Below are 21,987 nucleotides of genomic sequence, written 5' to 3'. Positions count from 1 at the left end.
GGCAGTAGCTAGTGCCAGATGCTTCAGAGGACAACCGGGAAAAACCTTGCACTTCATTGTGAAATGCTGTACGTTAGGTGTGCATCCATCCATGGACAATCAGTTGATATGCTGAAACATGAGATTTGATTAGCTTTATAAGAGTTTCAGTTTGACAAACAATACATTTTACAGATGGCCCTAATATCCATCTGTAGTATGGATGTCGTGCAAAGCAAAAGGAAGAATTCTGCCTGAAACAGTAGCAACTTTTTTTTTTCTTTATAGTCTATAAGGTAAACATCTTGTCCTCCAGTGAAGAAGGTAGTTTTATTAAGTATACTGCAACTCTTCTGGATCTCTATAAAACAGGTGAGAGTTCTAACTGTAATGTATTTAATTATTTTGTTTACAATGAAAACTCCCTTCAGTGACCACTCAAGCAGCAGACAAAAATCAGTGCTAAGTGGTCTCCTAATAAAGGTAGAGAATAATTGTACTCTATGAATCTGAAGATTCTTGGGTTGATATTTGTAAGCTAGTGTCTTTCACCAGTTTCACTGTATTTACGCTTTTATTAAAACTGTTATTATTGCTGCTGTTTATGCGGGCACCTGTGCTGAGGGTCTCACAATCTCGGCAGGCAAAACAAGCAGACAATGGTTCAAGGAAAGGAAACAATAATATTTGCTTTTATAAAGTAGAATTTGGATGCAGCAAAGTTGGCATAGATTTAGCTGAGCAATTCAGTGGGAGTTGCATGTCTTCTCATGTTTTACCATTTGCATCTGCAGTTATCTTGGTAAACACATTTGGTTTGTACAAGGCTGCTTTTGGAAGTCAGATTGCCACCTGTTTAATGTTTCTAGACTGATTCCAAAGGGCTGAAAATTCATGTTTTGATTTATCTGAATTTCCCTGTTACATAGTTAGTGGCTAATGGATGGCTTGGCTTTGCCCTCTTGTGATAAATAGTAAAACCAAATCAGTATGTTATGCCTAATTAACATGTGTGGCCCTGAAAAAATTGAAGCCAGCTGTTTTTCTAATAATTTTTTCTGTGAAATTTTCCAATGTAATAACTGCATTCCCTTCAACTCCAGGAGAGGCTTTTGCCCAAAAAAACACTGAAATCACCTTTGTTAAAAAGAAGACTTGTACTGATGTTAAACTGAATCCAGGAAATCAGTATTTGATCATGGGAAAAGAGGCCTTTCAGATAACAGTTGGTTTCAGTTTCAAGTAAGTAAATTATTAACAGAATGTGCTGAGCTCTCTCCAGAGCATGACATGCTTCATTCTCATCAAAAGTGGCAAAGTGCTTGTACACCTTTGGTCATGTCATTTATTGTAATTGATTCAATATTTTGAGGACTTGTTTAATCCATTTTGTGTTACCCATTGTTTTTATGCTAATACACTTCTTCAGCTGTCCACATTTAAAACAGAGGAAAATAAGCACAAAGGAATCCATTTAATATTAGAATTTTCTCTTGTTTTTATCTTTTTTTCACTGCTTATGTACTAATGAGCTTTCTCTTTTGTCTGTGTAGATACCAGTATCCATTAGACTCTGTGACTTGGATTGAGTGGTGGCCTTCAAATACAGCTTGTGCATCTTGTAAAAAGTTTGTAGATACAATGGAAGAATTTTCTGAAGAGCTCTTTCTCAATGGCTGTTAACTTCCTTGGGAGAATTCTGCTGAGTAAAAATTGCATATTCAGTCTCACTAAAAAAATGTATTCTTAGCTGCTTAGTAATTCTTTCCAAACTTTAACATTCATAGGTAGGTTGACTTGGAATGTTTCATTTACTTATATTTAACAGCATCTGTTTTTATAAGATAATTATTTTAGAATTGTAACTTTTTGCATTGACACTAGGGTGGGACAGGGAAAGTTTTCCAGAAATACTGCAAGGACATTTTAAAGTCAGATGAAATTAAATGGAACACCGTTTTTAAAAAAAGAAATAGAGAAATATTGCCTTGTGCCAAAACAGTTGGACCCACTGAAATGCAATATCTTATTAAAACATATCCTTCCTCAATTTTATTTTCCTTGTATTTTTGTTTATCAGATACTGTTCTTATAACTGTATTTTTCTTCATTTATATTCTGTCATACAAATTGATACTAAAATATACAGTGCTACATCTCACACAATCTCTTTTTATGGGATAAAATTATTTAAAATGGGTTTATGTTTTAAATTAAACATATTTCTATCTAACCTCTCTGTCTGCTGAGGTTTTATAGCAGGTCCCACACCATACTATCTAAGTACCTAGGGTAAGTTCCTCACCCCTGCATCAGCCTCACTATGCTAGGTGAAGTGTAAAGGGGCTCTAAAAGCCCTGGATCCTGCCAGGGAAGATTCTCCTGGTGTAGAAACAGTGGAAGACATGTCATAAGGCTGTTCAAAATATGCTGCAGACTGCCCAAGCCCTCTGAGCAGCCCAGAATCAGGATGCATTACCCCTTAATTACCCCTCCCCCGTCCTGTAAATTCTGTACTGCACCTCTTAGTTGGAACAGAGAATCTCACTCGCAGTATCTAGGACCTAGCTCAGCAAATGAGTGGCACATTCTCTGCTGAATGGTTAGTAACAGTTAAGGTTTTCCAGATGGTCAGATAGGGAGTAACTGGAAAATTTTGAAATCACGTACCAGAAAGTTGTGAAAATTAATGCTTGAGGGACATGAGTTTATATAGAAGCATCAAAATTTGTAAATAACAAAAAATGTGTTTACATATCAGAAAGCTAAGTGGCATAATGGCCTTTTAATTTGAGAGAGACTGTCATGTTTTAATTGTATGTAACAGTCTTTGATATTGGGCTTTATTTTTCAAGTAAACAATCCTTATCAGGATTTGTTAATTTAATAAATTATATCATGTCTGTTAGCCTGAAGGCTCATAAAATGCTTTTGCACAATATCTGCGTGTGTATATATAGGAATAATTTCACCAAACACTGAATTGCAGACATCTCTTGCATGGAATACAGCTGTTTTTTTAACAGTGCACTGCAAAACATATAACAGGAAGTGAAGAAGACAATATTCAACTGAAATATTTACTGTTAGTGGAATAAGCATTAGATTTGAAATATGAAGTGCAGGCTCTCTAGAACTTTAGGTACAAATCTGGGAAGGAATAACTTAACTCTTTATCCTTTTGAGGAATATAAACTGAATTCCATGCCATTTACTGTTTGAAAATCTTTCATACAAATGGTTGACGTGAACATTCAGTATTCTGTTTACACCTGTTGTAGGAGTAATAGTGAACATGCTGTCCTTGGTCAAAATGTTCCCCACACCACTGTGTGCTGTATGGTGTGCGTGTACCAACAGTTCATCCAACTGCAACTATGCACCTGAAAGGTGACTGGCTGCATTTCAGTTGTGAAGTCAAGCCAAGTCAAGCATCATGCTATCGTCCCATATCATTATTGTCAGTGTGCTTCAAGGCACTGGAGCGCTTGGTCCTACAGCACATATTACCCATACATGGAGAGAATTCTGCGCCCTGACCAAGCCAGCTTTCACCGAGGCCGTAGCACATGTGACCAAGTACTCGCGCTGACCACATTTATTGAAAATGGCTTCCAGAGAAACTTGAAAACGGGCACTGTTTTCATTGATCTAACAGCAGTGTACGATATGGTATGGCACACTGGCCTGCTCGTGAAGGTATCACAGGTCCTAGTACCTTGGGTCACAGGTGTTGTTGAACTGTTCCTCCGCGATAGGCAGTTCAGAGTCCATATGGGGTAGAAGACAAGTGCTTGGAGACAACAGAGCAATGGATTAACCCAGGGCTCTCTGCTTTCTCCAAACCAGTTCAACCTTTACGTCAATGACCTGCCAGCAACAGTCATGAAAGTTCACTTACGCAGACGACATCTGTTGCGGTACCCAGGCATGGACGTTTCACGAGCTTGGTGCCACCTTAAACCGGGACATGATAAAGTTAGCTGACTTCTGTAAGACTTGGCGCCTCCAGCCAAGCGTCATAAAAACAGTCTCCAGTTTGTTCCATCTTCACCACACCAGTGCAACCCAAGAACTGAATGTTTATCTGAATGGTCAGAAGGTGAGGCGTGAAGTAGAACCAGTCTGAACTTAGACCTCACACTGAGTTATCATGCCCACCTGAAGAAGACAGCAGCTGACGTTAAGACACATAACAACCTTCCTAGCAAATTGGCAGGTTCGTCATGGGGTACTTGTGCTCCAACTTTGCGGATGTCAGCTCTTGCCATCTCGTATTCGGTGGCGGAGTACTGTGCACCAGTTTGGAGTTGATTGTTACACACCAAACTGGTGGATATGTAGTTACATGCCACCATGCACATCATCTCTGGCACCCTGCGTCTGACGCCACTCCCATGGCTCCCAGTTCTGAGCAATATCGCTCCTCCTCATATCAGACGAGTTACTGGAGAAAGTACGCGCCAACCCGAGCCTGCCACTGCACAATGACCTTTTTAAACCACCAGCTGCACGTTTGCCGTCACTTCACCAATTATGGTCTCATCCGCCATGCCAGGATGTTAGGGCGGAAACACTCTGGCGAGAGGAATGGATATCTGTTATAATCCCCAACCAGTCCCTTGTCGCCGACCCCACAATTTGTCCACCTGGTTTTGACCTGTACCGTCGCCAATGGTCCCTGTTGAACATATTCTGAATCGGGAAAGGTCTCTGTGCAGCCAACCAGTATCACTGGGGCCTTCGTGACAGCCCTTTGTGCAGCTGCGGCATGACACAGACAGTGACACACGTTGTCGATGAATGCTTGCTGATTAGGTTCAGCAGTGGCCACCTCACGCCACTGAAGATGTGTAGTGACTATACTGTAGTTTGTAAAGCACTTTAGGATCTTTGCAAATGACGGGGGCTCTGTAAAATGTCATTATTAGCAAGCAGATTTGTGTGTCATGTTTTGTTAGACGCTTTTTGAATCTGCACAGCTAGTTATTTCTTATCTGGAAAGTGTTGACAGCGTGTTCAGCATTGTACAGGTCACTGAAGAATTCACAGACCTGTCCAAGAAGCATAACACATTTTTTAAAACAGCAGCAGCCAGTAGGATTTGGACATGACAGAAACACCTGCAGCATGTGTGATGTGTCATGCGGCTTTTTTCTAATATGTTTTTGTTCATGCTGTGGGTGTGCTACAAGATGAGAGCTATTTTTGATTAAAACAGCCTCACACATTATTAACTCTCATTTTACTTTTCCACTCTAATACTAACAGTATAAAAAGCTCTCAAGGGGCTAAATCAATTAACTTTAGAATATTTTGTCAAGCCTGTTCTGTGTATAAAAAGAAAGTAGGCAGTCTGCAACCTGGTTTTCTTGCTTACTTTAAACAGATGAGTATTGATCATGGATATCTTCAGATATTCAGTTATCCCTATATATGCACAAACCCAAATCAGGCTCTGAAATACTGAGTAAGAAAATCAATGTGCTCATGTTTATAGGTAAAAACAACAAGGAGTCCTTGTGGCACATTAGAGACTAACACATTTATTTGGGCATAAGCTTTCGTGGGCTAGAACCCACTTCATCAGATGCATGATTGTTTTTGCTGATACAGACTAACAGGGCTATCACTCTGAAACCTGTCACCATGTTTATAGGTGTTACATTTAAAATAACAGCAAACTAATATAGAGAAAAATAGTACTTTCAAAAAATCGGAGTTGCCCATTATATTTCTGAGTAGTCTTCTCAATAAAATGTGGCTTTTTTTATTCTGAGCATTAAAATACTGTTTAGGTTATTAACCATAATCCCGTATCAGATTTTATAGTTGATATGCACTCAAAGAAGAATGCTTGGGACAAGAAAGGTCTCTTCATGGTTTGGTATTGTGCCTAGTACAAGGATTAAAAGAAAGCAGTGCAAAACAAAGGCAAAAAAGTAGGCATGCTGCTTGTAATGAAAAAACAAACATGTGATGTAGGGGAATCCCACTTAGCGAGAAATTGAACTTAGTGTTTCCTCTTGCTGGTGATAGGCTTAGAATTTTAAGTTCTTAACCCGTTTGGTAAGTTGTCCTTAAACATTATTATTTATTATATATAGATCTTTCAACCACTTCTTACATTATTCTTTTCTTCTTGCATATCATATTTCTTCTGATGGTGCTGATTATATTTTCAATTTGTGGGGAGAGTCAGGGGAACAATCTGTATTTTAAAATTAGGAAAAACATTACCTACAGCTTGTATTTAAACAGAGCAGATTTTGTGTTAGGTATTATTAATCCTTACTGGACATTTTTTCAACAATTGTGTTTATATATTTCCTAGCACGATAACAGCATTGATTAAATAACAATAACAAAATTTAGAACTCCTGCTGAATTAAATTTTACTGATGTACTTGAACAGAGAAAAGAATGAATCAGTGTACTCCTGAGGGTGGATCCTTGATTGTAGAAATGTTGCAGATCCTGTATACCTGGGTCACTCTTTGGAGAGACGCAGCCAATTGCTTTTTTCTCAGCTATGTGTGGTTGGCTTTTTTTAAAAAAAAACATTTTTCTCTTTTTACTTTTGAAAAATATTGATTTCTCCTGAGTTCCTCTGTTCTACTGAAGAAACATGATGCAATTTTTTTGTTTATTCACCAGTGTCTGTGGCAGTGTCCAAAAGAATGTGTACAGCTTCTGAATTACGGCTTCTTTGCATGTTGCAGTAGCAGAAACAGCAGAGGGAGCAGAAGGACATTATTTTGTGCCGGTCCTGTAAAAATAGCAGTTAATACTTTGAGAAAAAATATTCCTCAAAACAGAAGGATTTTTTAAAACATACGAATATTGAGACTCCTGGGATCATTGCCTGCCAGACTGCAAAGGTGGTGGGTTTTTTGTTTGTTTCAATGGTACAGTGCTAGATCCTTCAAATTTCACCTTTCCTGCATGAGGGATCTTTTTTTTTTTTTTTTTTTTTTTACTGCAAGACCTCCATGTTATTTAATGGCTAAGTGCAGTGATACTTCAGACTGTGGCCCCAGGAGCCACAAGTGGCTCTTCAATGTGTCTCCTGTGGCTCTTTGCAACACATGATATTAAAACACTGTGTGATTGGTTAATAATTAAATCAGGATGCTTTTACTATGTTATTAACTAATTGTAGTTGATAAAATAATAATACTTAGAATAACCAAGAAAACATATATAAAATAGTAAATGAAACAATGAATTCTCACTACTCTGGCTCTTTTGGGTAATGATGATTGCTAATTTGGCTCCTGAACCTCTGTGGTCTGAGTATCATTGGCCTAGTGGATACAGCACTGGACTGGGACTTAGGTGGATTCTATTCTTGGCTTTGCCACTGACTTGCTGGGTCACCTTGGACATGTTATTTCACCTCTCTGAACCTCAGTTTCTCCCTTTGTAAAATGGGGATAATGATACTGACCTCCTTTGTAAAGCTCTGTGATCTACTGATGAAAAGCTGTATAGAATGTAGGTGTTATTCCTCAAGGCAGGATATCCCGTGGTGGATGGGTCAGATTTTAGATCTAAATTACTTGGCAGTGAATTTTTTTAACACTATCCAAAGGAACTATAATTGTATGTTAAAGTAATGGGCAAGAGAGTGGCCAAGCCCTATATAGGGTGCAAAGAGCTTTCTAATGGCTGTCGTAGTCTCGAGTGTAAGTGCTGCTGCCAATCAATCGGGAAACTGCACCCTGTCCAACGATGGCATAACTACTATGCTCCTCACTGAGGCTCGGTGCCTTGGAACTCCTCATTGGTGCACCTGCCCCATCACTCCCTGATTCGGCTCCCTTGTGCTGAAACAGTTTACCCAATTGCAACTTAAAACCATAAAACCCGGGAAATTTAAAATTAAGGCTGAAAAAGTCCCAGATGTCTTTACTTAATCCTTTTATGAGCAGGTGTTGCAGAAGTCTTGAGCACTGGGTAATATTCCTGGTTGTAAGTATTGCTTGAGCTGGGCATGATGCGTGATTTAAAGCATGGTCTATCGGTAGTTTTCCTCTTTCATCTTAGAGTTTCCTGGCTTTTGTGGGTTTAGCACAGACACTTAATGATATTTCAGCAAATTAGGTTGTTCTGTGGTTTTAATTTTATACAAAGTCAGCTCACTTCAAAAGCCTTTTACTGCTGTGTACATCCTGCCAATAACAGCAATGTGAATTTGTCAAAATTGCTGGTCTTGCAGTAAAAAAAATTGACCGAAAACCCACAGAGGTCTTGATCGGTGGTACAACAGTGCCTAGAGCTTTGGATAATACCTTATTGACTTGAATTGAGCTATATTGATTTATACCAGTTGAGGATTTGGCCCTTAATATTTATAGCTGGATGGGGTAATAAGGATCATATTCTCAAAAAACACATGAAGCCTTTATATTTAGAAAATAAGAATGGATGGTGTAACATTCTTACAAAAGGGAGTGTGTGAACCTAGAAAAGTAGCTGGCAAGGAAAATGACACCTGAAATGATATCAACTGTCTGAGATAGATACAGGAACTGAGAAACAGTCAAACAAAATCCAGAGCAGTGGAAGTGCAGCCCGCTGCTAAAACTGAAGGAGCCACCTTATGAGTCTTTAGTTTTGCTTTTTGCTATTCTGCCCGAGGGGCTCGTGCCCTCCAAGGCTATCACTGGAGGAGTTATGTTGAAGAAGAATCCTGAGCCAGACGTAGGGTATGTCTACTCTTCAATTAAACATCTGCAGCTGCCCCGTGTCAGCTGACAGGCTCAGGCTGCAGGACTGTAAAATTGTGCTTGACATTCGGGCTCGAGCTGGAGTCCAAGCTCTGAGACCCTGTGAGGCGGGAGGGTCCCAGAGCCTGGGCTCCAGCCCAAGCCCCGACATCTACACTGCAATTTTACAGCCCCGCAGCCTGACCCCCACGAGCCAGAGTCAGCTGACGGGCCAGCCATGGGTGTTTACGTGCTGCGTAGACATACCCTTAAAGGCTTGTCTGAGGCTCTAGTCTCTACAATCAGCAAGTTTATAGGGTGAGATGCCAATGTGTAAATGCTGAGCGTAGCTCTTTCTGTAACTGTGGTGTTTGTTGTTTAGAAGTGCTGTCACCACTTAGACAATGTTCATTCTTGAGTTTCTGGCTTCTCTACTGGTGAAAATGTCTTTTCTTTATAAAATGAATACCACTAATAATAATCCTTATAGAAGACTTCTCATCCATAGGTGTCAAAACGCTTCGCAAAGGTAGGTGAGCATTATCAATCCCATTTAACACCTGAGGAAACTGAGCACTAGGGGTCAGATTCTGAAAGGCATTCAGGTGCCTAAAAATGCAGATGCCTAATGGGATTTTAAAAAGTGTCCAGATGCTTAATTCCCATTAAAATCAATGGGAGATAAGTGTCTAGACTCCTGTCTGCATCTTTAGGCACTTAAACACTTTTTTAAAAATCTGACTTGAGGAGATGAAGTAATTTACAAAAGGTCAAGGAATAAGTGTGTGGTGGAACTGGGAACACAATCCCCTTCTGATTTCCACCCTTGTACTCTATCCATTAAACCTCAGAGCTGTATCCCTTCATTTTAAAAAATATTAATAAAAGGGCACTGTTGGATTGCAAATAAAAATTGTAAAATCATGACCTGTATTATGAAATAATTTAGATGATTAAGAATGAAAAAATGAAAGCATTTACTTTTTCTTCATTCCTGTTGATTTGTTTATTTGTAGAATGCTGTTCCGCCCATAAAATAGACCAGACAAATCCGTTTCACTTTCTGAATGGTCATGCATTAAAATAATGCACATTTTTCATTGGTTGAAATTTTAAAAAAAACGGAAATATTTCTATTGACTTTTAGATTTTGTGAAATCTTGTCTTTATAAAAGTGAAATTTGGGTCCTAAATCAACATGATGCTGCCCCTTTCACAAGGAAAACATTTTTTTAAGCCTTGTTCTTACCCAACTATGTCTCTTCTTTATTCTTTTAGCATGACGTAGGGCTTGTCTACACTACCCGCCTGATCGGCGGGCAGCGATCGATCCAACAGGGGTCAATTTATTGTGTCCAGTAGAGAAGCGATAAATCGACCACTGAGTGCTGTACCGTCGACTCTGGTACTCCATCAGAATGAGAAGCGTAAGCGGAGTCATTGGGAGAATGTCAACTGTCGACTTACTGCAGTGAAGACACCGCGGTAAGTAGATATAAGTACGTTGACTTCAGCTACGCTATTCACATAGCTGAAGTTGCGTATCTTAGATCGACCCTGCACGGTAGTGTAGACAAGCCCTGAGGAGTGAAAAGTGTTTCACACCTCAGTTTTGGTCAAAATAGTACAGCAGCCTTATCCATGGTAAAATTCCACAGTATATTATTGATTTTTCCAAATATATCTTATACTTAAATGGCCCATTATCAAATTAGTTTAGATAATCAGGCTCCCACTGTAATCCAGAAATATTTTCTCCTCTCTGAGTGCTTATACTTTAGATTGATTGATTGACTGACTGCAGTTCATCATTACAATAAGGAATTCAGAGGGGGAAAAACACCCCCAAAACACACTTTCATGTATTCTTTTCTGCATTCTCAGAATTATCACGTACGAGTCTGAAGTTTTTAGATGGAAGTTTGTATACGAATAATGGGAACAGCTTTAGACTGAAGCCTTTAGACCATCTTCATGGCAGAACACACTGTAGAGCCCCAGCATTTGGAGGATTTCGCATCAGGAATTGATACATCAGCTATGAGTAGCTCACCTGCTTCTGGAGAGGCTCTGGAGAAGTATATGGCTGATGTTTCCTCTAAATATATTTGTCCTCTATGCAAAATGTTTCTGGAGAATCCAGCACAGGTGCCATGTGGTCACAGCTACTGCATGTCCTGCGTTGAATGGTTATTAAGGTAATCCTATTATACTGAACGTAGTAACTGCGATTAGGTAGTGTCACTACGGCCCTCATGAGCAAAACTGACCTGGAACTAGATCCAATATCTGCAAAACTGTCTGAAAAAAAGATATGATATCAGAGCCCTGTCATACAAATCTCATCTCATTGAAGTGATCCTTATACTTGAGAACTACTCATGTGAGTGAGAGTTATGGGTTGGTTATGGTTATGTTGGTAGTTTTTTTTTATTAAGATACCACTTTATATTTCTCAGCATCCCGTAAGGGGTTAGATGATGCCATGCTTTGAACTGGATATTGATTCAGGATGGGATTTTGACAATTGTCCAGATGATTTAGGAGCACAACTTCCATTGGCTTTCATTCAGGCTGACAGCCAATGAGACTTGAGTATTTTTCAAAATCTCAGCCTACATAAATATTGAATAGAGTATTTTAATACAATCTTCATGTGTACAAATTATTATAGAAGATTGTGGGGTTTTAATATTACTTTTTATTTTTGAGGTCCATACTTGGAGAGAGGGAAAGAGAATGAATATTGTATTTTAAATTTGTTACATCTCGGGAATTGGTATTTACATAAATATGATTAAAATATCTCATTAGTATGAAGCAAAGACCATGACTTGATCAAGACTGGGGATTTTTCTTTTTTAATTTCTATTTACATGAAAAATTGCATCATTATCTATACTTCTTTCCAAAGCAAATATTCCTGTTTGATTAGATTGCAGCCCCAGTTTTCAAATATGACCACCTCACTAGAATGTCCAAAATATAGAATTTTTGTTACTCAAAGCCTAAATATGTGGCTTCTCACAATATCGCATTCCCCTTATTTCCTTGTTGTTTTTCACTGACCCATTTAAGTCAGTCTCGTTTTAAATTGTTCACTGTCTGATTACAGGTTATAGAATGCAAAGATGTCATTTTGTTTTGGCAGTCAGGTTCAGTCTTGGGATGGTGCTATAGAAAGGGGCCTCAAACACAGTTCAAATTTGGACAAAGTTGGCGTGTGTGTTTGGATCTAGGGTTTCAATTCTAATTCTGTCTAATAACAATAGTAAACCAGTGATTTATATAAGGGAAGAGGTGGGGATTAAGGGGAGCCAGAGAAAATCTTTCTCCGCCCCACCCCCTCACCACCCAGTATCTGTTTTCTGGCCAGAGAATGCAATTAAAATGAAGAATATATAGGACAGCATGCTCTGTGCCCCCAGTTTCCCTTTTGGTTACACAGGTACAATCCCACTGACTTCATGTGATCTATGTGAAATTCACTGGGGCGGGTGAGGGGAAGTCATATACAGCTCTTATTTCCATGCCTTGCATTGTCATTTGCTGAATATATTTAACTCATTCTGCAGCTTTAAGAGCTGTATATGACTTCCCCTCACCCGCCCCTGTGAATTTCACATAGATCACATGAAGTCAGTGGGATTGTACCTGTGTAACCAAAAGGGAAACTGGATCCAAAGAGCATGCTGTACTATATATTCTTCATTTTAATTGCATTGGCATCTTTTTCAGAGAGACAGAAACATTGTGAAGATTCCACGATGGGTCAGGTTCAGTCTCTTAGAGGAGCTCGATTGTGTTGTTTGAAATGGCAAAAATGGCCTAAAAATGGATAACTGCAGTTTTCAAAGCCTTGTTATAGGTGGAAAAACTTTTCTCAGAAACCTCCAAGCAAACACCAGAACTCTGAAAAGGAGGATCAGGGGCTCTTAGAACCCAAGTATTAATTTATCAGGTGGTCTTGTAAATGATAGTGACAACAGGACACATAACCAATCAACAATGAACTGAAAGGTGATCATTGACTTGCGTATGAGGCAATTCTGTTGTACAGGATACAGTTTTCCAACCTTCTCATGTTTCTATGTCTCATGGTGGATACCACAGGGGTCAGAAAATTCGTGATACAGCTTATTAATTTCTGCTCAGCATGGCTAGAACCCAAATCTGGAATGGCCATGAAAAACCTGGTTTGTTAGCTGCCTGCTAAATCTGGTAGAATTTATGGCTTCTTGGCACCACCAAGGGTGTGAATGCTTAGACAGCAGTCCAGACTTCTGTAGGCATAAGTGGAGATATTCTGGTCATGAAGAATGAGAAACTTATTCTTCAGCATCTCTGCTGCACATAAAATCACAGACACTTTTTTGGCCCAGGGGGAGCTGTTTAGTGATTTGTTTTTAATGCCTTGCTTTCTGAGCAAAGACAAGATATTTTTCCTTCTTAAGAAAGTTTGATGGTACTTTTGTGGGAGACCCAAGAAAAGGAAAGGATGACTAGAGTCTCATCTTCCCACATGTCCCATATGCATACCAATGCCAACCCTTACCTTGGGGAACTGAAAGGTTGAATGGACTAGTAATAGAAGATTTCACCTCTGGGTCACCCTTCATATCCAGGCTGGTAGTTATCAAATGCATTTATCATGTAATGGCTGCTTGATGGTGTGCAAAACAAGTCTGGGACTCCGTCCAGTTTCCAGACAGATGTCCACATTCTAAAAACCACTGTCAGAACTGACATTAAATGGCCTCCTCCTCAGTCTCAGCAGAGAGGCTGGGATTGAAGAGGCACGAAGGCAGCCTGACTCCGCACCCCAGAGGTTATCCCTTTGTGCTAGGATAGACGCATATTTGCATGACTGTGTGGAGAACGTTGTAGTGCCCATGCTATCCCTGTGCTATGGATAAACAGAGGACTTTGTTCTCCAGGGCTACCGTTCCACTTCCTTTCCACGGATGCTAAACTGTCGCTAATATATATTTGTAATGCTTCGCTTGGTTGTTGCAAACAGTTCCAAATCATGCCTGGTCTGTACACTGCATTAGTTGTGCTCTAAGGCAGAGTGGACCCAAACAATCTCTAGAATAATTTACGGTAATTATCAGGCTTGAATTTTCCCCTCAGCGGTGGTAGGCAAAGGGCCAGATTCCCTTCTCACTAGTGCTCGTGCAACCCAGTTGATTCGCCAATAAAACTGAGAGGAGAATGTGGCCCAAAGTATGAATTTATATGAGTTTTTAGTTTTAATTGACTAGCTGCCCAAATGCAATGACATTTCCAAGAGTTTTACTTTTAAAATTGCTTTTTTTTCCCTCTCAGAAACGTCCCTGATCCAGAGTGTTTACTGTGTGGAGAGAAAATAGTCACTGATGATGCAATTTTTAACTTCGGCTCTGTGAGTAATTTTGCTCATTAATCCCCAAAGCTTTTTTAAGAAACGTAAGAAGAAAACTCTATATCCCAATAATACTAGGATATAAACTCAAATGGCAGAGAGAATTGCAATAAAATATTTGATGGGGTTGTCTAAACAGTCTGCCTTTGAACACTCCTTTTCTATTTCTGCAGTGTTTAATGTGTTGCTGTGTGACTGTAGCTGGGTTTTAGAGACTTATTTCTCTCATATGGGTGATGATGACTATGCTCAGACACCTTACTCTTCTTTCTTCTTCTCACGTCTGATTTTAAAGCCTCAGAAACACCGACTCAGCCATCCCTTCTAACACAGCAACATAGATAATGTGTATAAAGCATATTGAAATTAATATATGAAAAGCACCACATGCTGTATTCAAATAACATTATGACTGGGTGCACACAGCTAAAATATCAGTAAACTACAGGTTCTGGCCTTAACTTGCATTGTAGGTAAGCTCTGCAGTGGACTAAGATCACTGGGCCAAATTCAGCCCTGGTGGTAGTAAGTGGAACCTCCATTGTGTAATGTGCTAAGAAAGTATATATTAAATATAGCTGTCGTCTCCTGGAAACAGATAATGTTGAACATTTCAATCAGCACACTAATTCACCTTTTCTCCTCAAATTTGTGGCAGAGATACATGAATAAGCCAAATTATCCGTATTAGGAATTATGCATGTAAATGTCTGGTACACTGAAAGAACAGCTTATGTGGATTCAATATGACGATGACAAGCTTTGATGATCTTGCACGGTTTATCATGTTATATAGGAAAGTTACAACAGTATTGTGGTTGCAGTACTGGGTTGGGGTGATCAGGATTCTATTCCTAGCTCTGCCAACAGACTTGCTGTTTGACCCTGGGCAAGTCACTATAAAAATCTCCATCTCTGTTTCCCCCTCTCTACAATGGGGGTAACAATGTTTACCTAATTTACAGGGTGCTGTGAGGCTGAATTGATGATTTTTTGTAAAGTGCTTTGAGATCCACAGATGGAAGGTGTAGTATCGTTTGATAGATTTTCAGTTTTTTGAGATAATTACATAAATCTCAAATACAATACAAAATATCTCTTAAAAATTTTAGAAGACTACACTTTACTTAGCCCAGCACATTTCATGGGTACTGATAACACAAATGTTCTTGATGCATTTGCATTCTAAGCAAAAATACATGCTAGTGATTAAGATTGCTAACACGATATTATGTTGAAAGAACTAAATAGCATGATTATGCTGAGGCTGTCCTGAAAACACAAGACCAGTTATTCGTTTTTCTTATTGCTAAAAAGTTTTCTCACTCCTCACCTGCATGGTCCCTATTTCTGAAGCTCTGTGTGCCTGCCTCTGAGTATTCTGGTTGCACAATGTAAATTGCAGTCAGATCATATATAATGTTATATTCTACATCATTCTCTTTATCAATTTCAATTATCATACTGTACTACAGATAAAACCAGATGAAGTCATGAGCAAGGAGATTGAAAGACTTACAATCAAGGGTCTGAGAGAGGGTTTTCTTCAGTCTGGACCACTGGACCCAGATGAGGTAAGTGATTGTTAAAGTCAAGAAAGGGCCATGTCAGAAATAAGGATATAGATTATGAGAAGTGACTTTGTAAGAGCAAGAACTTGTTTGCAACAGAATCTTCTAACCAAATGTATATACAGCAGGGCCAAATACGGTAAGTTGGGCATTGGAGAGTTCTGTCAGGGCCAAGGGAAAGAAATCCTCCCTCAAAGCCCATTCATGGCCTCTATTGAAACTTCAGGGTTGCAGTGGCTTCCTACAGCTCCTCTAGATCATCTCTGCAAGGGGAATATGGAGCATTAGAACCTCTGGCCCCATGACCAAAAGTCTATATGCTGGAGCATAATGACTGTCACAGAACACAGCTCCATTGTGCACAATGATCCTTGCATAAGGTTCAGCATTGTACATCCCCTCCCCCGCCCGCAAGGGCAGGATTTGTCATGTACATAGCATTTAACCTGGCAGCCCCCATCCTCACAACACTACCCCATGACTGTGTTCATGAATCTTTTGGCAAAATCTATAGATCTTAAAAAGATTGGAAAGAATTATTATCTGCATTTTGCAGGTGAAGAAACTGAGGCATAGAGCAATTAAGTGATTTTTTTCCCAAGGTCACACAGTAGGTCACTGGCAGAGCTGGGAAATTAACCAGTCTCCTGATTCCCAATCGGGCATCCTATCCACTGAACTACACTGCTTCCCTGAACAAAAGGAAGGAAGGAATGGGAAAAAACAATAGATGACTGCCTAAAGCCATTTCCTCTTTATTTCAAACAGACTCAGGAAAATGGCAACTAATTTATTTTAAGAATCAGCAAATCAATACAGTCTTAATGCTGATGTGCTAATAAAAAGCATCTACAGCTGAGGGAATTTGGAACTTCTGAGCAGCTTTAAGATAGCTGAAACTATGGTAACAAATATGGCCTTCCTGGCTGAGCATTAGTTGGATTCTGTGGTCCTGTTCGCAAGTCTAATTTCTGAAATGAAACTTGCGGCAAAGTTTTCAAAAGCACCTGACATTAGAACTGAAGTCTTGTTTCCAAAAGTGACATATGCACTTAGGAGCCTAAATCCTCTTGCCTTTCAATAAAACTTAATCTCCTAAGACACTAAAGCATGTCTACAGTGCAGTTAAACTCCTGCAGCTGGCCCATCTCAGCTGACCCAGGCTCCGGGGGCTTGGGCTATGGGCCTATTTAATTGTGGTGTAGACATTTGGGCTTGAGCTGGAGCCTGATCTCTGGGACCCCACAAGGCTGAACCTCTACACTGCAATTTTACAGCCCTGCGAGCCTCAGTCAGCTGACACAGGTTAGTTGTGGTTATTTCACTGCAGTGTAGACATACCCTTAGGCCCTTTTGAAAATTGTACCCCCGAGTTTATAGATCTGCTACCCCTTCAGGATTAATATAATTGTCCAGCATTGACTTTTTAAAAGTGCTAATCTTGGTAGCTTTCTGTTTTTACCCAGAATTTTCGCTCTAAATGCATAGTAAAGCCAGTGAGCCATTTAAAAAAGCACACATCTGAAACGTTGCAAATCTAGGGGAAGTTACCTTCCCAGCAAGAAGTGTCGTCATCTTCAGGCTCCATGTAGTGCGGGGGAACTAGCATGCATCTCTTCACGCATTCAAAATGAGAAAATTACATAAGAAAATTTCCATAGTCTCCAGCTCATTAAACTAGAAGAGGAAGGCTGAGTGACTTCAGACACTTATTATGACCTTATCCCAAGAGATTCTGATCCCCAGCTATTCCCAGTGACTTTTAGGCTATGCCTACACTATGTGGAATATAGCAGCATAGCTACAGAGATGTATTATGCCAACATAATCCGATAGTGCAGTGGTTCCCAAACTTTAACAGCCTGCGAACCCCATTCACTAAATTGTGAAATCTCGTGAACCTAAAAATCCTCCTAAAAATGAATATTTCCCAGGATTTAAGTTTAAATTTCCTCCGCGCTCCATGGGGCTCCTGCTTCTGGACCCCTTTGACCGCTCAGGTCAACTGAGCTCCACTGAGCTTGGGCTGCAGGTCCCACTGACTGCCAGGGCTCGGGCTACCAGCCCCAACTGCCCGACCCCGCTCTCCCTGGGGCTCGGGCTGCCAGCCCTGTGCAGAGCACTGGGGTTTGGGCTGCCGGCTCTCCTGCTGACAGGGGCAGGGCTCAGGCTGCCAGCCCAAACTGCCTGGCCCCGCTCTCACTGGGGCTTGGGCTGTCAGTCCCGTGCAGAGCGCTGGGGTTCAGGCTACCGGCTCCCCCACTCACGGGGGCAGGGCTCGGGCTGCCAGCCCCAACTGCCCTGCCCCGCTCTCCCTGGGGCTCGGGCTGTCTGCCCTGCAGCCAGGTCCCACCAGATTTATTTGGGCATAAGCTTTTGTGGGTAAAAAACTTGAAGTGTGTTTTTTACCCACAAAAGCTTATGCCCTAATAAATCTGTTAGTCTTTAAGGTGCCACCGGAAGTCTCCAGATGTTTCAGACTCTGAATCCCAGCTGTAGTGGTTCCAAAGAAACAGGCATTTGAACGTGACAGTTTCGTACTCTGCCCAAGTGCCAACCTCCACATGCATGATTGCCAGTCTGCCTACGTATTACATGTAGTGCACTGTGCCCGGAAAGCTGTATAAATTAGTCAAAATTTCTTCTCGCCTCTGCTAGAAAGCAAATGACTAGACTTGATTCCACCAAACTTGGCAGGATGACTAGGATGCTGTATAAGCAGGATTTTTCTAAAAATCATGCCCCACTATACCAGCACATTAAAGTCAAGCTGGTTTCTAAAATTAAAAAAAAGGTGCATATGGTGATGTGCACTGATCTCTGTAAACAAAGGGTCCCATTGAAGATAATGAGGTTATAAGAAAGAGCAGAATTTGGGCCATTTGTTTTAAAATCCTCATTTTATATATTTCCAAGATAGCTTAAGAGTGAAAACTTTTTCCATTTGTCTATTTAGACCTTTCTAAACTGGTTCACACTGAACTCTCTTGGCAGATATGTTAGGCTTGAATTTGCTGAATCACTGAGGTAATAATATCTCTAAGGGTTAATACAACATAAGCCTCTAAGTCCTCATTTTTATATCTCTTTTTTTTTTTCTTTTTTAGAACTTCACCATTTGTATTTTAATGACTTATTAAACAGATAATTCATTCTGACAGGTTTTCATACTGGCACATGCAACAAGTTCATCTAGTTGACCCCGAGTTAATATACAATTGACCACACCAAAGTCCACCAACTTGTGCACAGACACATATGAAACTCCATGGTATATTCATGAGTGATACTCTGCTGGGTCTAGCTACTATGACAAATCAGGGACAATTTGCCAAACTTCCTCCCACTCTTTTAGCCTTTGCTCATGCAGCACTGCAGAAAGTATTCGTATATTTAACCTCTTTCTGGCTCCTCCACAGATCAAATTAGGATTAGCACAGTACCATATCAGAACTTTTTTTGAATTACAGAATCTCCTGCAATAACAAAAGAAAAGTATGTGATCTGATTTGCAAGTTAACAGTCACTCCTTCTTAAACTAGCCTATCTTTACATAACTATTGTCATTCCTTCTTGACTGATCTTGAAATATATGTCATGACCAAGTGCTAGTTAAAGGATAAAATTGCTTGTCTGAGACAGTAGCATTCAAGTCTAAGCTACCATATTATTTTTATTTTGTTCTGATGAATCAAAAGGAATCTGAGACCATCTGGAATTAAGAGTAGGGTGACCATATTTCCCTATGCTGAATATGGGACACCCAGTAAAAGTACTCCTTCAAATGACTTCAGCGGCAATCAATCAGAACTATGCAGTACGAACGTTCAAATTAACATCAAGTTGACTGAGCCCCTGTTAAAAAGAAATACTGTATAGCTGGATCCTTTTTATTTACCTTCTTATCTTTAAGGCTTTAGGGTTCACACAGCGAGAGGTGACATACACACTTCCGTACATCTCTCTCACATGGGGGGTGACTGACCGACCCGCCCCACCCTGCCTGATGCTCTCTGCCCCCCATGCCTGGCTGAGCTCCGGGGATGGACCCGCCTCTCCTGGTACATGCTGCCACGTCTTCCCAAGGCAACATGTTGGGGGGGCCACGCAGGGTCACATGTTCCCCCTCCCCAAATTTCTGCTAGGGTTGATACCAGAATGTGGCCAGCAGCAGCCTTTCAGCACTGTGCAGGAGGAAAGGGACAGGAGCTGCTTCCAGCCACAGGAGCAAGGAAGGGATGACCTGGCCCAAGTCTTTGCAGAACTCATGTCTTCCCACCCTCTCTGCTCCCTGTGACTGGAAGCATCTTGTCCCTTCCTGACCGCACAGTGTCAATAGGCAGCTAACACCTCCAGGCTGCTGCTGGCCACCGACATAACCCTGCTGCCACCTGTCCCCCAACTACAGCGCAGGCAGGAATGGGTTAAGTCCTAAGGATGCGTTTTGCACCAGGGCCAAGGGAATCTGACTGTAGGGGCGGATGAAGAAGGTGCTAAGCCTCTGCCCAGGGGGCTGCTGTGGAGCCTGCAAGGTCAGGGTGTGAACAGACTGGAAATCACTTCCCGCCCCCGCCCGCCACTCCAGAGCTTAGGTGAGGGGCAGAGAGCCAGCGCTGTGTGGGGTTTTGGCACATGCAGAGCTTGGCTCCTCCTGGCCAGTGCCCTGAGCTGGAGGGTCTTGGGCTTTCCCAGGGTGCCGGCCCAGCCAGAGGCAGTGGTGGAAGGAAGGAGCTTGCCCGGCCAGGCTGTTGGTGAGTTGAGCGTTCTGACCAGGGGCTGATTCTCCACGCAGAACTGGGAGCAGGACGCACCCCGCTGGGGGGATATGGAGGAGCATTGGGAATGGGGCGGGAGTGAAGGGGCAAAGCAGGGAGAGGAGGGAAGCATGTAAAAGGCTGATGGGTGGGCAGCAGAGGTGACCAGCCACTGCACCAGCCCACACTCACAGCCACCGCAGCTTGCAGCGCCCAGCCAGTGCCGGCAGGAAATGGGATGCGGGGGCAGAGCCATGCTGGCCAAGAGCCAGCACGCAGCAGAGGCTACACTGAGGGACCAGCACAAGAAGCGGCCAGCTCCGCGTGCTGCAGCTTCGCCCCACCACCAGCCTTGCACACCAATCCTCATTGTCGACAACTGGACCCCGCCACTCATCACAGGTGGCTGGCGAGCAGGGATCCAGTCAGCAGCAAGACCCACCAGTAGTGATGGGGGAGGAGGGAGACAGAAAATACGAGACAGTTTGCCCATTTTTAAGAAAAGGTTGGGACACCTACAGGAGGGCTTAAATACAGGACTGTCCCTTTAAAAACGGGATGTCTGGTCACCTTTTCATCGGTGTCTATTTCTCCAGGCTATTTGTCAATGCAAAACCAGAACAATGCACCATGATTCTTTTGTATATATGTGTGACAGAGGCAGCTCTTCAGGGTAAGCGCATTCAGCTTGCTTTCTGAGTTTGGAATCAGCTAAAGTACAGCCATGACCTACTGCTTCCAATTGTTTCTGATCTCCCCTTTGTATGTCACTTTTGCCCTCCCATTCCTAGCGGTTGCCTCCTCTGCCTTGTGTCTGTACTAGCTATTCATAGCTGTGTCCTACTAACTATCCATCTGTGGTATTTATAACCATTTATCACCTTGGTATTTATCAGCTGACTACACTATTCTCCCCCACTACATGAACCCCCTTTATCATCACAATCTCTGAAGACCTTGGCCTTGCGCCAGTGTAAATATAAGAGAGAGATTAGTAATGTTTGTCGTCTGCTGGCCAAAAGACTCCTGTAGCCAATCAATAAATTTCAGTGACTGGAAACTCCACAGCACACTGAATACTGCTCATGCTAAAACATCTGTAACTAGGACAATGGTGTTATAGGGGGCAAGGTCAGAGGTTCAACTCCACAAAGCTGCATCGGTAATCCAACCTCTGGGCATCTTACTGCCTAGGCTGCACTTGTTCTCAACATTTCCCACTGTAACTCCTACTAGTTTCTGCACCACCTCAGGGATGACTCTAGCCCTAGCACACTGCTTGGGGCTGAGCAAGGAGCCTAGTTGTGCAACTGGCCCTCAGGGAAATGACCAACCAGGAGAAGGGTGTGCATAAAGCCCCTCTCCTTTCTTATACCAGCTGGAGTTAGGCAGCAGTTAACTGGAGGAAGCACATGCTACTCCTTTAAACACAGGAGCCTCCAGTGTTCCCTGTGGAATTTTGCCTGTCTTTGTTCTATATAGCCACAGTGTCCAAGACACAATCACTTGAGTGCTGCAGCCCCTCTTCCTTCCCTGTCTCCTCATGAGGCTGTGGCTGCAAAAGCCAA

General features: G+C 41.6%; 2 protein-coding genes across 8 annotated transcripts in view; both read left to right on the top strand.

Moving 5' to 3' along the window:
- C5 (complement C5) overlaps positions 1-2,029 on the top strand; it is a 51,377-nt gene extending 49,348 nt beyond the window's left edge. For all 3 annotated transcript variants that reach the window (XM_073314964.1, XM_073314963.1, XM_073314962.1), the window contains 3 exons: positions 268-351; positions 1,083-1,221; positions 1,533-2,029. In XM_073314964.1, coding sequence (XP_073171065.1) covers positions 268-351; positions 1,083-1,221; positions 1,533-1,662 — 353 coding nt within the window. In that variant the 3' untranslated portion in view covers positions 1,663-2,029. The remainder of the gene's footprint in view (positions 1-267; positions 352-1,082; positions 1,222-1,532) is intronic.
- TRAF1 (TNF receptor associated factor 1) overlaps positions 1,675-21,987 on the top strand; it is a 64,598-nt gene continuing 44,285 nt past the window's right edge. For 3 of the 5 annotated variants that reach the window (XM_073314967.1, XM_073314966.1, XM_073314965.1), the window contains exons 1-5: positions 1,675-1,766; positions 9,969-10,175; positions 10,575-10,888; positions 14,019-14,094; positions 15,570-15,668. In XM_073314967.1, the coding sequence (XP_073171068.1) occupies positions 10,665-10,888; positions 14,019-14,094; positions 15,570-15,668 (399 nt within the window). In that variant the 5' untranslated portion in view covers positions 1,675-1,766; positions 9,969-10,175; positions 10,575-10,664. Of the gene's footprint in view, positions 1,767-9,968; positions 10,176-10,574; positions 10,889-13,171; positions 13,320-14,018; positions 14,095-15,569; positions 15,669-21,987 lie in introns of those variants that run through there. The other 2 variants (XM_073314970.1, XM_073314968.1) reach the window with 2 other exon arrangements.

The sequence above is a fragment of the Lepidochelys kempii genome, chromosome 16 (assembly GCF_965140265.1).
Source record: "Lepidochelys kempii isolate rLepKem1 chromosome 16, rLepKem1.hap2, whole genome shotgun sequence".
Taxonomy (NCBI): domain Eukaryota; kingdom Metazoa; phylum Chordata; order Testudines; family Cheloniidae; genus Lepidochelys; species Lepidochelys kempii.
The sequence above is the reverse complement of the archived record's forward strand: the minus strand, read 5'-3'. Positions and strand labels throughout refer to the sequence as shown.